The following is a 17,847-nucleotide window of genomic DNA, read 5'->3' as shown; positions in this document are numbered from 1 at the left end:
GAAGGGGTGGGGGGTCAAGTTTGAAGGGTGGGAGGGGTCAGGTTTTAAGGGGTGTGGGGGGTCAGGTTTGAAGGGGTGGGGGGTCAGGTTTCAATGGGTTGGGGGGTCAGGTTTGAAGGGGTGGGGGGGTCAGGTTTGAAGGGGTGGGGGGGTCAGGTTTGAAGGGGTGGGGGGTTCAGGTTTGAAGGGGTGGGGGGGTCAGGTTTGAAGGGGTGGGGGGGTCAGGTTTGAAGGGGTGGGGGGTAAGGTTTGAAGGGGGGGTCAAGTTTGAACGGTGGGGTGGGTGTTGAAGTTTGGAGGGGTGGGGGGGTCAAGATTGAAGGGGTAGGAGGGGTCAAGTTTGAAGGGGTGGGGGGGTCAAGTTTGAAGGGGTGGGGGTCAAGTTTGAAGGGGTGGGGGTTCAAGTTTGAAGGGGTGGGGGGGTGAAGTTTGAAGGGGTGGGCGGGGTCAAGTTTGAAGGGGTGGGGGGGTCAAGTTTGAAGGGGCGGGGGGTCAAGTTTGAAGGGGTGGGGGGGTCAAGTTTGAAGGGGTGGGGGGGGTCAAGTTTGAAGGGGTGGGGGGGTCAAGTTTGAAGGGGTGGGGGGTAAGTGTGAAGGGGTTGGGGGGTCAAGTTTGAAGGAGTGGGGGGGGTCAAGTTTGAAGGGGTGGGGGGGTCAAGTTTGAAGGGGTGGGGTGGGTCAAGTTTGAAGGTGTGGGGTGGGTCAAGTTTGAAGGGGTGGGGGTCAAGTTTGAAGGGGTGGGGTGGGGGTCAAGTGTGAAGGGCAGGGGGGTCAAGTTTAAAGGGGTGAGTTGGTCAAGTTTGAAGGGTGGTCAGGTTTGAAGGGGTGGGGGGGTCAGGGTTGAAGGGGTGGCGGGTCAGGTTTGAAGGTGTGGGGGTCAGGGTTGAAGGGGTGGGGGGGTCAGGTTTGAAGGGGTGGGGGGTCAGGTTCGAAGGGGGGGATCATGTTTGAAGGGGGATCAGCTTTGAAGTGGGGTGAGGTTTGAGGGGGGGGTCAGGTTTGAAGGGGGGGTCAGGTTTGAAGGGGGGGTCAGGTTTGAAGGGGGGGTCAGGTTTGAAGTGGGGGGGTCAGGTTTGAAGTGGGGTGGGTCAGGTTTGAAGGGAGGGGGGTCAGGTTTGAAGGGTGGGTCAGGTTTGAAGGGGGGGTCAGGTTTGAAGGGGGATTCAGGTTTGAAGGGGGTTCAGGTTTGAAGGGGGGGTCAGGTTTGAAGTGGGGGGGGGTCAGGTTTGAAGGGGGGGGTCAGTTTTGAAGGGGGGGGTCAGGTTCCAGGGGGCAGGGTCAGGTTTGAAGGGGGGGTCAGGTTTCAAGGGGGGGGGGGGTCAGGTTCCAGGGGGCAGGGTCAGGTTTGAAGGGGGAGGGGGAGGGTTCCAGGGGAGGGGTCAGGTTTGATGGGGAGGGGTCAGGTTCCAGGGGGCGGGGTCAGGTTTGAAGGGGGAGGGTTCCAGGGGAGGGGTCAAGTTTGAAGGGGGAGGGGTCTGGTTGCAGGAGGCAGGCTCAGGTTTGAAGGGGGAGGGGTCAGGTTCCAGGGGGTGGGGTCAGGTTTGAAGGGGAGGGGTCAGGTTCCAGGGGGCGGGGTCAGGTTTCCGGGGTGGGATCAGGTTCCAAACAGCCTGAGTCTGGGTCACCCTGACCGACACCCCGGTCAAGGCAGCAGCTCATCACCTTCTGAAGGGTAACTTGGGATGGGCAATAATTGCTGACCTGACCAGCAATACCCACATCCCGGAAATGCCCCCTGGAAAGGACCTGTGAAACCCACAGGAAGCAGGACGATGGCCGGCCCAGCCATTCGCATGGATTAAGTGGAGCTGCTATCCGGCAGCTCCTGGTGCTCCTGGCACCTGGTGCAGTTTTCCAACTTCTTGATCTCCGCGTTGATGCTGGGCCACCACGCGTAGTTCCGGGCCAACATTTTCATTTTGGAGACACGTGGGTGTCCGCTGTGGAGGTCCTGCAATGTCGCTCCCTGGCCGTGTTCGGGATAGTCCACCTGGGAATCTCACAGGATATTGTCCACCACACGGAGTTCCACCACTTTTGTGGTAAAAACCCTCAGGTCCTCTGGGAGAGCACGGTGCTGGGTCCCGTCCCCCACGAAGTGGTGGACCCTTCCCACCAGCGAAGGTTGACCCTTCCCTTCCCATCCCTGTGTCTGCCATTACCACTCATAAATCCAAGGTTGCAGGGCAGCACAGTGGCGCAGTGAGTAGCACTGCTGCCTCACGGCACCGAGGTTCCAGGTTCGATCCCAGCTCTGGGTCACTGTCCATGTGGAATTTGTACATTCTCCCCGTGTTTGCGTGGGTTTCGCCCCCACAACCCAAAGATGTGCAGGGTAGGAAATTGGCCACGCTAAATTGCCCCTCAATTGGAAAAAAATAATTAGATACTCTAAATTTAAAAAGATTTTTTAAAAATAAGTCCAACGTTACAACTACCTCGCCAGATTCTGCTGGTGTTGAGCAGTGGGAGGCGGCTGAGAGCGTCCACGTGGGGAATCTTCGTCCCTGCGCAATGTTCCAAAATATACTCGTATGCCACCAGAAGGAGAGCCCAACGCTGAATGCGGGCGGACACCACCGGGAGAATTGTTTTGTCCTCTTCAAATAAACCCAAAAGCGGTTTATGGTCAGTATAAGCCGTGAACGCATGGCTGTAGACATATTGATGGAATCGTCTAATGCTGAACTTTTCTATTTGGGCGAAATTTTGCTTTGCCAACTACAAGGTGCGTGAAGCGAAAGTAATGGATCACTCGGTTCCCACGTTCATCCCTGAGCCAGGATGGCCCCAATCCCGTAGGGTGAGGTGTCACAGGTGTGCTGATGGTACAACCCCCTTTTGTGTGCTGATGGTCACATACATTTGTGAGGACGTGTCTAAAACCAACTGGAGTTGAGCGTGTCTCACATCGAGCTTGGTAAAAGCATTTCCACCACTGAGCCTCGTGTATAGGTCTTCAATCTTCAGCACCAGGTAATGGATCCAGACGGGACGCTCGGCTGACCGTCATTTTGTAATCCCCACAATGGCGGTTGGACCCGTTGGGATTCATAACTGGCACGACCGGCGCTGCCCAATCTGCAAATTGCACTAGGCAGACAATTCCCAACTTCTCCAAGCGGTTCAGTTCGGAGTCTACCTTTGGCTTCAAAGTGTAAGGAATGGGTCGGGCCCGGAAATAGCGCAGTTGGGCCTCCGGGTCCACTGATATCCTTGCGGATGGTACCTTGGCCCTCCTGGAACACCCTTGGGAAAAGTGCCAACACCACATCTGGCCCATCAGGGTACATTCGGCATACTCGCTGCCAGTCCAAACGGAGGCGTTTTTACAAGTCACGCCCCAGCAAATTAGGACCGGAACCTTTCACCAACACCAGTGGCAGATTCACCGACTGGGACTCGCATTCCACGGGAACTTCCGAGTGCCCGCGATCTCTGTCTATATCGGAGTGCTGGGTGTCGGTATTCATCAACGCTAGCGCGCATATCCTGGAGCAAGTTTTGCCGTATGTGCAGCGGCTGATCACAGAGACTTACGGGATGTGGGTGTTGCTGGTTAGGCCAGCATTTATTTCCCATCCCCAGTTGCCCTTCAGAAGGTGGTGGTCAGTTGCCTTCTTGAACAGTCCATGTGGTGTAGGTACACCCACTGTGCTATTAGGGAGGGAGTTCCAGGATGTTGCCCCAGCAAGAGTGAAGGAACGGCCGATATATTTCCAAGTCAGGGTGGTGAGTGAGATGGAGGGAAACCTCCAGGTGGTGGGGTTCCCAGGTATTTGCTGCTCTTGTCCTTTTAGATGGTAGTGGTTGTGGTTGTGGGTTTGGAAGGTGCAGTCTACGGAACCTTGGTGAGTTCCTGCAGTGCATCTTGTAGATGGTACACACGGCTGCCACTGTTCGTCGGTGGTGGAAGGTTTGAATGTTTGTGGAAGGGGAAGCAATCAAGCGGCCCAGTTTCTATCACTAAGCTAGTCCGACTTGCCCGCATTTGGCCCATATCCCTCAATACCCACCATGTAATTGTCAAACTGCTTTTTTAAAAATTTAGAGACCCAATTATTTTTTTCCAATTAAGGAGCAATTTTAGCATGGCCAATCCACCTAACCTGCACATCTTTGGGTTGTGGAATTGAAACACACGCAGACATGGGGAGAATGTGCAAACTCCACGCGGACAGTAACCCAGAGCCGGGATCCGAACCCAGGTCCTCAGTGCCGAGTCCCAGTGCTAACCTCTGTGCCACATGCTACCCTTACATTTCTCCAAATTAAATTCCATCTGCCATTCATCGACCCACTGGCCCACTTGGTTAAGATCCTGTTGTAATCTTATATAACATTCTTCACTATCCACTATGCCACCAATCTTGGTGTCATCTGCAAACTTACTAACCATGCCTCTTAAATTCTCATCCAAATCATTAATATATATAACAAATAACAGTGGACCCAGCCCCAATCCCTGAGGCACACCACTGGTCACAGGCCTCCAGTTTGAAAAGCAACCCTTCACAACCACCCTTTGGCTTCGGTCGCCAAGCCAATTTTGTATTCAATTGGCTACCGCACCCTGGATTCCGTGAGATTTAACCCTTTGCAACAATCTACCATGCGGTATCTTGTAAAAGGCCTGGCTAAAGTCCATGTAGACAACGTCGACCACACTTCCCTCATCTACCATCTTGGTTATCCCTTCAAAAAACTGATTCAAATTGATGAGACATGACTTTCCCCATACAAAGTCATGCTGACTTTCCCCAATTAGCCCTTGCCTGTCTAAATACCTGTACATCCTGTCCCTCAGAATACCTTAGAATACCTGCCCACATTGCTCGCAGCCCTGAATGAAGCCCCCCCCCATGCCCGCCGATCGGCCCTCCCCCCGACTGTGGCGGCCCCGGAGTGAGTCCGCAGCCGCCTCGTGAGGTTCCCGTACAGTTGGGACCATGTTAGAACCACGCCACCGTGAATTTGACGGGTCAGGGACGGAGTACCATGGGGCGGGCCTCAGGCAATGGCCTTGAGGCGGTGGATATTCAGCAGTGAATTTGGTATCATCTTTAACTTCTTTAGTTAGCCATGGACAGTGTGTCTTTCCCGGAGACTCTTTCTCACTGGAATGTATCGTGTTTGGAGTATTCTGAAATATATTTCTAAATTTCTGACCTATCCCTTAATTTAATCTCCCAGTTCACTTTAACCAGCTTTGTCTTTTTAAAAATATTTTTGAGGCATTTTCAATTATTACAAATGAAACACAGCACTAATAACGATCACTCCCAAACCAAACTCCAGACACAAAAAGGAACCCCTATATTCCAGCCCACATCATGTCCCTTTTTCTAACCCTCCTTCACCGAAATCTACCTCCTGTAACTCTCCCCTCTGCTCACTCTTACCAGTCCTTAAAGAAGTTCGATGAAGAATCTCGACCGAGAGAACACCTCCTCGAACCCCGATCTTCTCCAGGTGCTGAAATCCCACCAGATCATTCACCCAGCCCTCCACTAGGCGGCTCCAAATCCCATCACCCTAACAATATCCAGCTCCAGGCTGTCACGGAGGTCTGATTTCCTCCTGATTTCTGCTGACCTGGTGTTAAAAACTGGAGCGGATATAACTGAAAGTGTTTAGTGTCGGTGGGCATATTATAAGTAAATTATAAAATCTACCAATAACTGTCCCTATCAAATATTTTCATCAATCTGGCCAATGTGAATGCTGTTCTGATTTTACTGATTTATGGATCAATAATGCTTTATTCTAATCATAACACAAAAAAAATCTGTACATCTGATAATAAATATCCGTTTTTTAATATTCATTCATGGGGATTGTGCACATTCCTGGCTAGGCCAGTTATTATTAACTTATTGCCTGTCCCTAATTGCCTTTGAGAAGGCGGTGGTTAATTATATTCTTCAATCACTGTGGTCTCTGTGGTATAGGTGTACTCACAGCGCTGTTAGGGAGGATTTTCACCCAGCAATAGTGAAGTCACGACAATATATTTCCAAGTCAAACCTCCTTCAAAAGGTGGAGGCGGGCGGGGGGAGGGGGGGGGGGGGGGGGGGGTGGACACTGACAGTCAGAGATCTGTACACTGACAGTAGGGCCACAACACTGAACGAGCTGACAGAAAGATTCCAACTAACAGGTGGCAATGAATTTGTGTACCTGCAGCGTAAAACTTTCTGCAAAAAGAAACAAGGATGCACCCACGACAGTCACTACGAGAGGAATTGCTGGAGTCAGACATTTTAGGCAAAGGGAACTTGTTATAACCTGCCTAATTACTACTGGCTGGGGACTAATGGAAATCCCACAAGCTTCTCCGATGGGGGGGGGGGGGGGGGGGGGGGGGGCGGAGAAATCATTATCAGCCATCTGCATAGATAGAGCTGGCCAGTGTGGAACCAGCTAAAGAGGAGTGAGCAGTGGTGGAGTACTGCGAGTGTTGTACATGTGTAATTCTAAATAAAGTTATTTCTTTCGATTCTACAAACTCGTGCTGGATTCTTCGTGGCCCTCACAAAACAACTGGAGTGACATGTACGGAGGACTGATTGGGACGCCCGACACCCAACTGGACGAGGCAAGGGAGAAGTAGGAGGAGGACCTGGGGTTCGAAATAGGATGTGGATTCTGGGGCGAAGCACTGCACAGGGTCAACTCTACTCCACATGCACAAGGCTTAGCGTGACACAGGCTAAAAGTGGTACACAGAACCAAATTGACCAGAACCCGAATGAGCAGGTTCTTCCCAGAGGTGGAGGACAGATGAGAATGGTGCCAAGCAGGCCCGGCCAACCACGGCCATATGTTCTGGTCTTCCCACAGACTGGCTGGGTTCTGGACAGCCTTCTTCAAGGCAATGACCAAAGTGGTGGGGATGAGGATGGAGCCATGTCCAAAAGTGGCAGTCTTTGGGTATCAGAACAGCCATACCTCTTCATTGGGAGGAGGGCCGATGCCCTTGCCTTTCTGATTGCCCGCTGAAGAATCCTGCTCGGCTGGTGGTCAGCAGCACGCCTAAAGCTGCAGACTAGCTGTTCGACCTGTCGGAATTTCTTCAAATGGAGAAAATCAAATTCGCCATCTGTGGGTCGGAAGAATTCTTCCTCAGAACATGGGAGCCATTCACCCGACTGTTCTGGGACCTGTTTGTGGCCAATAGCTGAGTCGCCAAGGACAAAGGGAGAGTTGTCACGACACAGAAGGGAAGGAAGCGTGTGTGTGTGGGGGGGGGGGTTTCCGTAGAAATAGGGAAGTTCAACAAAACCCAACAAGAGAGCCAGGGGCCACGGGGGGCAGTGGCGAGGGCAAAACCAACAATAGGAATCAGGGGAGAAAAGAGAGGGGGAAACAGGCAGGAGGGATACACAGCAAACGCTGCAAGGAAAAGACAAAAGAACTGAAAGAGACTGTGAAAAATCCATGTAGTTGAAACAGATCTTGATGTAAATAACTACGGGGACAGCCAAGGTGCTCCCTTGCAAAATTCTCATGGTTCTAATTGTATCTATATTTGTTACGTATACCAAAAAAACTTAATAAAAACATTCAAAAAACGTATATATATATTTCCAAGTCAGGATGGTGATTGGCTTGGAGGGAAACTTCCAGTTGGTGACACCTCCATGTATCTTTTGCTCTTGTAGTTTTAGATATTTCAGTCACAAGTTTGGAAGGTGCTGTCTGAGGAGCCTTGGTGAGTTTCTGCAGTGCATGTTGTGGATAGTGCACATGGCTGCCACTGTACCTCGATGTTGAGGACTCCCAGGGCAATGCTCTTCTGACCTTATACCACTGTTTTCTTAAAAACATTAAAATAATAAAAATAAACAGAATAAAATAAGTTTAAATGCCATTTTTAAAAAAAAATGTATTTTATTACAAACATGTATCAAAACAAGTTACAGCAAATAAACACCCCAGCAATCAACTGTAATCTGTAGATTTTCCCCCTTTTTCACCCCCTCCCCTCCCACCCCCCTTCAATGAACAGCTCCTCAAACATGGTCTCAAACGTCCCCACATTTTCCCGAACCCCCCTGCAGAGCCCCTTAACTCATACTTTATCTTCTCTAACTGCAGGATGTCGTACAGGTCACCCAACCAAGCCGCTACCCCCGGTGGCAATGCCGACTGTCACTCCAGCAAAATTCGCCGCCGTGCAATCAGAGAGGCAAAGGCCACAACATCGGCCTTCCTCCTCCCCATGAGCTCCGGCTTCTTTGAAACCCCAAATATCTCCACCAAAGGGTCTGGGTCCACCTCCTCCTCCACAATCCTGGCTAAGACTGCGAACACTCCCGCCCAGAATCTCAAGACATAGGAGCAGAAATAGGCCATTCAGTCATCATCTTAGAATAAGAGGTGTCAAATTTAAAACAGATTTGAGGAGAAACTACTTCTGCCACAGGGTTGTGAATCTGTGGAATTCGCTACCCCAGAGTGTGGTGGATTCAGGAACAGTGCGTAAATTTGAGGAGTTAGACAGATTTTTAATTAGTAATGGGTTGAAGGGTTATGGAGAACGGGCAGGATAGTGGAGTTGAGGCCAGGATGGGATCAGCCATGATCACATTAAGGGGATTAGGCTCGGGAGGCCGAATTGCCGACTCCCGCTCCTGGGTCATGTGTTCTAGGGGGGAGATGCTCTGGCTGATGCTCTTGGTCTGGAGCATCGTAGGTACCAGATGAGGAACATATCGGCCATGATAGAATGGTGGAGCAGACTTGATGGGCCAAATGGCCCAATTCTGCTCCTACATTTTATGAATATGTGTAGGGATGACAGTTGATAGGCAATGGTAAATATTCAGGAGCGCAAGGGGGAACTGCAACAATTGTTTATTTCTGTCTGACATAAAAGTAAAACTGAAAAGGTGACCAATCCATGGCTTACAAGAAAAATTAGAGATAGTATTCGACTCAAGGAAGAAGCATACAAAATTGTCCAAGAAAAATTATAGCTCTGAGGATTGGGAGCAGTTTAGAATTCAGCAAAGAAAGACCAAGGGATTGATTAAGAAGGGGGAAATAGAGTTCAAAAGTAAGCTTGCAGGAACATAAAAACTGACTATAAATATTTCTGTAGATACGTGAAGAGAAAAAGATTGGTGAAGACAAATGTAGGTCCCTTACAGACAGAAACAGGGAAATGTATAATGGGACAAAGAAATGGCTGAGCAACGAAACACATATCTTGGTTCAGTCTTCACAAATGAGGACACAAATCAGACAATGGAAATGTTGGGAAATGCAGGGATTAGTGAGAGGGAGCAAGTGAAGGAGATCAATATTAATAGAGAAATGGCGTTGGGGAAATTGGTGGGATTGAAGGCTGATAAATCCCCAGGGCCCGATAATCTACATCCCAGAGTACTTAAGGAAGTGGCTCTAGAAAAACTGGATGCATTGTTGGTCATCTTCCAGGATTCTATAGACTCTGGAACAGTCCCTGCAGATTGGAGGGTGGCTAATGTAACTGCACTATTTAAAAAGGGAGGTAGAGAGAAACTGTAACTCCATAATTTAAAAAGGGAGGTAGAGAGAAAACAAGGAATTATAGACCAGTAAGCCTAACGGTAGTGGGGAAAATTCTAGAATCCATTATCAAAGTTTTATACCAGGGCACTTAGAAAACAGTGGCAAGATCGGACAGAGTCAGCATAGATTTATGAAGGAGAAATATACTGGAATTCTTCGAGGATGTAACTTGTGGGGTTGATGAGGGGGGAGACAGTAGGTGTGGTATATTTGGACTTTCAGAAAACTTTCTACAAAGTCCTACATAAGAGAATAGCGTTTAAAATTAAAGCGCATGGGATTGGGAGGGGGGTGCAGTGCAATGAGACAGATAGAAAACTGGTTGGTAGACAGGAAACATAGGGTAAGAATTAATAATAATCTTTATTGTCACAAGTAGACTTACACTAACAATGCAATGAAGTTACTGTGAAAAGCCCCTAGTCGGCACACTCTGGCACCTGTTTGGGTACACAGAGGGAGAATTCAGAATGTCCAAATTACCTAACAGCACATCGTTCGGGACTTGTGGGAGGAAACCAGAGCACCCAGAGGAAACCCACGCAGACACGGGGGGAGAACGTGCAGACTCCGCACGGACAGTCATCCCAGCCGGAAATTGAATCTGGGACCCTGGTGCTGGGAAGCAACAGTGCTACCCACTGTGCTACCATGCCACCAATTAATGGGCATTTGTTAAATTGGCAGGCAGTGACTATTGGGATACCTCGGGGATTGGTGCTCGGAGCCCAGCTATTCACAATATAGATTATGATATGGATGAGGAAACAAAATGGAATATCTTCAAATTTGCAGATGACACTAAGTTGGGTGGGAGGGTGAGGTGTGAGGAGGATGCAGAGATCCTTCAGTGTGATTTGGACAAGTTGAGTGAGTGGGAAAATGAATAGCAGATGCAGTATAATGTGGATAAATGAGAGTTTATCCACTTTGGAATGAAGACCCTGCTAGCAATAGTCCAAAGATTAACCAACAAGGTTATTTCTGGACTAAACAATTGTGCCGTGTACATCGACGATTTGCTGGTGTTCAGTCAAACATGGAAGGAGCATTTGGAAAATTTGAAGGAATTGTTCAATTGACTACAGGAGGCAGGGCTGGTGGTAAATTTGGCGAAAGGTGAACTTGCAAAAGCTCAAGTCACATTCTTTGGCCATGCAATTAGACATGATTAGATGGCCCCACAGTATGTGTAAACAAAAGCTATTGAGGAGTTCCCAATACCATCAATGAGTTTCTGGGTATGTGTGGTTTCTACCGGAAATGCATGTCAAATTCCAGCAGCGTGGTCGCTCCACTAACTGAACTTCTGAAAAAGCACAGGACATTTCAGTGGACGTAGGAATGTCAAGGGACATTTGATAGTCTGAAAACTTGGCCACTGCACCAGTGCTGATGACACCTAATTATGCCAAGCAATTTAAGGTGACAATTGATGCGAGTGATGTGGGTGTTGGTGCTGTACTGTTACAGCAAGACGATGAAAGAATCAAATGCTTGCTTGTTATTTTTCTCGGAAACTAAATATATATAAAAAGGAATTGAGCTAGGTATTGCCGCTATAACATTTTGACATTTATGTTGCTAACAATTGATCGGAGACAATTGTATATACAGACCATAATCCATTAAAGTTACTTGAAAGCTTTCAGGATCGAAATGTAAGATTGTTCAGGTGGAGTTTGTTGTTACAACGATGTAACTTAAAAATTCTACATGAAGCAGGAAGAGAAAAAAAATGATTGTCGATGCTTCATCACAACTTTGAAATGTGAAAAGACTGGAATTTCCAAAGATGGAAAAGGAAGACTGAAATGGACTGTACTTACGTTTACGTTTGCATGCTTAAAATGTAACATATATATCTTATAGAATATTAGTTCCATTTAAGAATAAGAAATATTTAGAGTTAAAAAGCTTTGGAAAAATGAAGCCATCTTTCTATATTGTTGTTTCAGGGGTGGGTATTTCCTCCATTTTTGTCAGCAGCAAACAAGATAAGAGAAAATGGTGGGTCACGAAGATCGGCCGGGTTGGGTCCAGAAGGTTGGCCTGTTAATAAAAATGGGTCCCCGGAAAAAAAGTTTGAAGAACACTGTGTTAGAGTGTGTTTGACTGCTGCAGTCTTGCTTTTACAAGAATCTTAGTTTGAAAGTCAACAAAGCTTTTAGAAGCCTGAGGTGCAATTAGCCATCGTAAAAGCTCAAGCTGATGTAATTTTGTTTTATAGAATAGAATAGAACAGTACAGCACAGAACAGGCCCTTCGGCCCTCGATGTTGTGCCGAGCAATGATCACCCTACTCAAACCCACGTATCCACCTTGTACCCGCAACCCAACAACTCCCCCCCTTAACCTTACTATTAGGACACTACGGGCAATTTAGCATGGCCAATCCACCTAACCCGCACATCTTTGGACTGTGGGAGGAAACCGGAGCACCCGGAGGAAACCTACGCACACACGGGGAGGACGTGCAGACTCCGCACAGACAGTGACCCAGCCGGGAATCGAACCTGGGACCAGGTTAAGAGGATTCCCATGGGAGTTAATTAGTTTTTCAGCTTGGTGAGATGATGTCATTGCTGGGTGCAGCTAAGGTATCAGGCTTTTTGAGAAGCATTTTTCAGTTGAGTTCTGATCTGACTGAAGCTGAGACCAAGTAAGGCAGTTTGTTCTCACTGCAAGTTAGTTAAAAAGATGAACTATTTAAAGCAGTGCAGACTTGTCCGAGGACAAGGGGGAGCTGAAACAAGCCAGTTGAAAACAGCTTTTGAAGACATTCAGCCAGAGTTTCTGCAGGAGTTCAGACCGGTGTCACTTGTGTTGTGTAAATAGTATCAAGGGATCTCTTCCTCAAAGAATATCTCTGTAAAGCAAGTATTCTTCTGTGCTATCGGTATTTAAGGCGGATTGAGAGCTGAGATGGTATATATTCCTGTTGTTTAAATGGGAATAAAGATAGCAAGTAAGGGTACTGTATTCACTGCATTGAGTAGTATTGTGTAAGGAGTAATTGTAAGCTATTTTCAGGTGAAATATTAAAGATTGTAATACTGTGTTAATAACAAATTTTTCTTTTAAAATACTACATCCCTATTTCTTTGTGAATCACTCCTGGAGCAAAGTATCCTTTCCTCAGTTTTACAAAATTAAAATATTGGGGTTTCTGTCCAGAATCCTAGCCACTGTTAGTGTCTGGTCTGGGTTCGTAATGAGGGTTACGATGTTAGATTTGTATGAGGTAGGTGGGTGAAGGCTCAAATGAAACATGAGCAGCACATGGGTCATTGGGCCAGTTTCTGTGCCCTATATCCTGTGCAAGTACTATTTACTCAGACATTACTAAAGTCTATATCAAGTTCTGCCAAGTTGTTAAGTGGGATTTATTATGACAAACAGACTGAATATTATGACACTAACTACGATGAATTGTAGCTGCTGTGTGAACAATTGTATCCTATAGTTTCCATATGGTGTCTCCATCAGGGTTTGATTTTATCCAATGTTGCAGGAAAACAAGTCACAAGCACTTGCCTATTGTCTTTGTTGGATAATTATTTAGATAAAATAGAGTAAAACTACAAATACAAAATCAAATGTTATAGAGATAATGAAGATCTGACAATTTAGGCTACATATGCCTTAAATGTCCTTTGAGATAATTCAGCCTGGTCAGCAGGCATAGATAGATGATAGGAGCAGGAGGCGGCCTTTTGGCCCTTCGAGCCTGCTCCGCCATTTATCATGACTGATCATCCAATCCTACTCTTTGTTTCCTCTCTGCCAACCAATGCTCTATCCACCTCGATACAATCACTTGCGCTTTAATCCTGCACAATAATCTCTTATGCGGGACTTTGTAAAACGCCTTCTTAAAGTCCAAATATGCCACATCGACTGGCTCCCCCCTTGTCAACTGTACTAATTACATCTTCAAAGAATTCCAACAGATTTGTCAAACATGATTTCCCCTTCATAAATCCATGCTGACTCTGACTGATCCTGCCACTGCTTTCTAAAGTCCTTTTTTTTCCCCAAAGTCAACAGGTGCGGTTGGTATTTATTATTTTAGAAAGCAGTATCTATAACGTTTAGTCCAGTTTGCTTTGACACTTAATTTGTACTAGTTCCGAGTGAATCGATATTGATAAGAATATTAGAAAGTAGTCTGTGAGACATGCACCACAACAACCATCATCGTCATCCAGGCTCCAACACACAGAAGCTCCAGTCAGGCCAGCAGTCGGTATTTGGTTTCGGTGTTAAAGACCGAGAGAAATCATTAAACGTCAGCAAGAACACGTAGGTGATCTTCAGAGCCATCGGTCAGGACTTGCCCTTGCTCACAGCCAATCCGATCAATCCTGCCATTCCAACAATTGCGCCGCCGACAATCGCCATGCCCAGCAAACCATCTCGTTGCATCATTTTGTTGATTAGTTTCTCCAGCTCCAAACCCTGCTGATTGGTCGGTTCATTTTTCAACATCGTACGGATAAACTTCAGAGCTTTCTCGTATTCCTTCAACCGATAATTCCCCACTGCCAAGTAAAATATGTAATCTCTCTGCTCCTCCTTCAACGCAGCGGGATATATCTCTTCCAGGATCACTACCCCTTTCACAATGTCAGCATTGTATTTACTGCAAATCAGACACCAGGCATATTCAAACTGGGAGGCCTTCGAGAGCGATCCCTGTTCCAGCTCTGCGTTGTACTTCCTCTCAAACTTCAGTAGATCCTCCGCTGAGATATTCTCATTCACAATCGCCTCCATCGTCCCACAACTGCTTTCTAAAGTCCTTGATAATGGATTCAAGAATTTTCCCCACTACCAATGTTAGGTAATTCCCCAACCAATTCCCCGCTTTCTCTCTACCTCCCTTTTTGAATATTGGGGCGACATTAGCTACCCTCCAATCTGCAGCGACTTTTCCAAAGTCTATAGAATCCCAGATGACCTCCAATGCATCCACTATTTCCAGAGCCACCACTTTAAGCACTCTGGGATACAGATTCTCAGGCCCTGGGGATTTATCCGCCTTCAATCCCATCAATTTTCCCAGCACCATTTCTCTACTAATAATGATCTCCCTCAGTTCTTCCCTCTCACTCAACCTTTCATTCTCCAACATTTCTGGTATCGATTTTCTTTTGTGAAGACAGAACCAAAGTATGCAGTGTAATTGGGCTTTCTGCCACACATCTGATAAAAGCTGGCCTCGGGAACATATTTTTTAACAAAGACTATTATTGCTCAAATGTCCCAAAGTTTAAAATGGCTAAAACATGGACAGTTAAAACCAGATCATTAAAAACTTTCACGAGGGAAAAAAGACTAATTTCTTACAGTTGAAAATACTAGCATATAGCGGATAAAGTTTTAAAAACTTTTAAAAAAAGAGTATATCCTTAACTTCATAAGAATAGGGGCCTCACGGTAGCATGGTGGTTAGCATCAATGCTTCACAGCTCCAGGGTCCCAGGTTCGATTCCCGGCTGGGTCACTGTCTGTGTGGAGTCTGCACGTCCTCCCCGTGTGTGCGTGGGTTTCCTCCGGGTGCTCCGGTTTCCTCCCACAGTCCAAAGATGTGCGGGTTAGGTGGATTGGCCATGCTAAATTTCCCGTAGTGTAAGGTTAATGGGGGGATTGTTGGGTTACGGGTATACGGGTTACGTGGGTTTAAGTAGGGTGATCATTGCTCGGCACAACATCGAGGGCTGAAGGGCCTGTTCTGTGCTGTACTGTTCTATGTTCTATGTTCTATGTTCTAATAACCAGTACATAACCTGTATAAACTGCTCTTTAAAGCTAAACCAAACTAAATATCAGTGCATATCAATATAAAATTCACCATTTTTCATTGCCTGGGGATAATATTTCAGGAACATTTTTTTTGCAATCTCAAAGGTATTTCCCACTGGCTTGTCTGGATATTTTACTTTGTTTACAATAAAACTCTGTTCCAATTGAAAGACAATTTGGTTGAAGTGGGCTTGACTGAAGGGAATTCTCTTCTCAAGACACTTAATAAGTGTTGACACAAAGAGATCCCAACGCAGTGCATAATAGTCATTAACCAAACCACCCCATTGCTTGTTGGCATAGTCTAAAAGATTCCCACCTGGCCCCCAAAGAGTAATTTGACTACGGGCGTTGAATTCATATAGGTCTGCTTCTTTTTCACTTGTTGCCAAGGACCTAGCTGTTTGTAACCAGTGGCCCAATAAAAAGTGCTTGTCACTGGACAAGAGTTTGTCAAGTTCAGGTAGCAAGTCATGCACTAAGACATTTCCTGAAGTCTGCAGCCCCACAATGGAATATTTCAAGAATGCATTTTTGAGGTCTTCATAAAATTCTGATACTAGGAGCTGAACAGATTGTCTTGTCACATCAACAAGATCGTACCTGAAAGTCTCACTAGAGAACAGATCAGAAATAGCTGCATGCATCCGTCTCCATGCTTCATAGACATCACTTTTATTGTACCATAAAGAAGTATCCAATTTTAAAGATGGCTTGTGAACTAAGGGACTTCGGTTGTGGTCCTTTCGATAGACAGTATTATTGTAGACACTTTGGAATAACAGCAGCCATGCAGCTACAGCATCATCATTTGTCTTTCCATACCTTCTCTGTGCGTATGACATAACCCATTCTGTCAGGTTTAAAGGCTTTTTGCACCAGCCAATTTCATTCATTAGCTCATACACAACATCATTCTGTTCAATTCCTTCTGGTGTTATACCTGTACCCACCATGGTAGAATTTGGAAAAAGCCTTGCTTCAAAGGGCCCTTTATTTATAGTTTCTATCGTTCCATACATCCCTGTGTTACCACCAAAATTATGCAACATGCACCATATAAAAGGTTGTCCATAGAAAGACTCAGTGAAGGAATATGCTGGTCTACTGTCAGCAAATAAATCCAGAATAATCATCCTTCCCAGCGGCACTCCATGCAGCAAAGCTTTGATTTGGGTTGGCTGCCAAAACGAAGGTCTATTGACAAATAGCCATCCTTGCATAAGCCAAACTGCCAAAGGGTCCACTGTGAGAAACAAACAATGAAGTTTAAGAATAGCTACTGTAAAGGACTATTGCTCTTACATGTGAGATATATATATATTTCTCAGGTCTCCTCTGGTTTTTTTGCCATTATCTTACATAGAACATACAGTGCAAAATGAGGCCATTCAGCCCATCGGGTCTGCACGACTCACTTAAGCCCTCACCTCCACCCTATCCCTGTAACCCAATAGCCCTTCCTAACTTTTTTGGTCACCAAGGGCAATTTATCATGGCCAATCCACCTAACATGCACGTCTTTGGACTGTGGGAGGAAACCGGAACACCTGGAGGAAACCCACACAGACACGGGGAGAACGTGCAGACTCCACACAGACAGTAACCCAGCCGGGAATCGAACCTGGGACGCTGGGGCTGTGAAGGCACAGTGCTATCCACTTGTGCTACCATGCTTCTTAAATCAATGTTAGGGAGCCTACAGAACACTCCCAGCAATGCAATGGCTTCTTTTTGGTTTTTAAGTTCTACCCATATGGCTTCAATTGAAGAGCCTCCTCAGATGTGTCCCTCCTTGCTGCTATAATTGATTCCCTCCTCTTTTACCTTCTTCCCTATATCGCCTGAAGATTCTATATCCTGGAATATTGACAGCAATGGCATCATACCCCCATGTGTCCTCAACTCATCTACCTTGTTTGTCAGATTCCTTGCATTAAAATAAATACCATCCAATTTGGCCAAACTCCCTTGTGAATTAACTGGTCTAGACATTCTATGCCTTCCAGACTCACTTGGTGTCTCTTCTAATTTCGGCTGTGCATCTGTGCCAGCTGTTCTCCTGTTCCTATGATAAGAGAGGAGAGAATAGAAGAACAGAAGTGTCTCTGAACAGGTCCAGGGCAGTCTGAAGGGGGAGGGTGATAAGGCAGAAGTCGTGGTAAACGTTGGTACCAATGACATAGATAGAAAGAGGGATGAGGTCTTTCATCAAGAATTTAGGGAGTTAGGTAGTAGACTAAAAAGCAGAACCTGTCGGGTTGTAAACTCTGGATTGTTCCGAGTGCTAAATGTTAGCGAGTACAGAAATAGGAGATTAGCACAGATGAATGTGTGGCTTCAGAGTTGGTGCAGGAGGGAAGGTTTTAGATTCCTGGACCACTGGGACCATTTCTGGGGAAGGTGGGACCCGTATAAGCAGGACAGTCTACATCTGAACCAGAGAGCAACTAAGATCCTTCTGGCAAGTTTGCTAGTGATG

General features: G+C 46.5%; 2 protein-coding genes across 5 annotated transcripts in view; both read right to left on the bottom strand.

Moving 5' to 3' along the window:
• The window catches only part of LOC119953882 (homologous-pairing protein 2 homolog), a 98,561-nt gene that overhangs the window by 47,374 nt on the left and 33,340 nt on the right, over positions 1-17,847 (bottom strand). Inside the window, exon 2 of one of the 4 annotated variants that reach the window (XM_038778502.1) lies at positions 15,282-16,611. The exons of 1 other annotated variant lie outside the window; for it this stretch is intronic. In XM_038778502.1, coding sequence (XP_038634430.1) covers positions 15,389-16,588 — 1,200 coding nt within the window. In that variant the 5' untranslated portion in view covers positions 16,589-16,611 and the 3' untranslated portion in view covers positions 15,282-15,388. Of the gene's footprint in view, positions 1-15,281; positions 16,612-17,847 lie in introns of those variants that run through there. 2 more of the 4 variants (XM_038778501.1, XM_038778500.1) reach the window with 2 other exon arrangements.
• On the bottom strand, positions 11,989-14,508 carry fis1 (fission, mitochondrial 1). The gene has a single exon (XM_038778507.1). The coding sequence runs from the start codon at positions 14,334-14,336 to the stop codon at positions 13,887-13,889; it is 450 nt and encodes a 149-aa protein (XP_038634435.1). The 5' UTR covers positions 14,337-14,508; the 3' UTR covers positions 11,989-13,886.

Source organism: Scyliorhinus canicula, chromosome 19 (assembly GCF_902713615.1).
Source record: "Scyliorhinus canicula chromosome 19, sScyCan1.1, whole genome shotgun sequence".
NCBI classification, from domain to species: Eukaryota; Metazoa; Chordata; class Chondrichthyes; order Carcharhiniformes; family Scyliorhinidae; genus Scyliorhinus; species Scyliorhinus canicula.
This window is presented reverse-complemented; position numbering and strand designations above follow the sequence as displayed.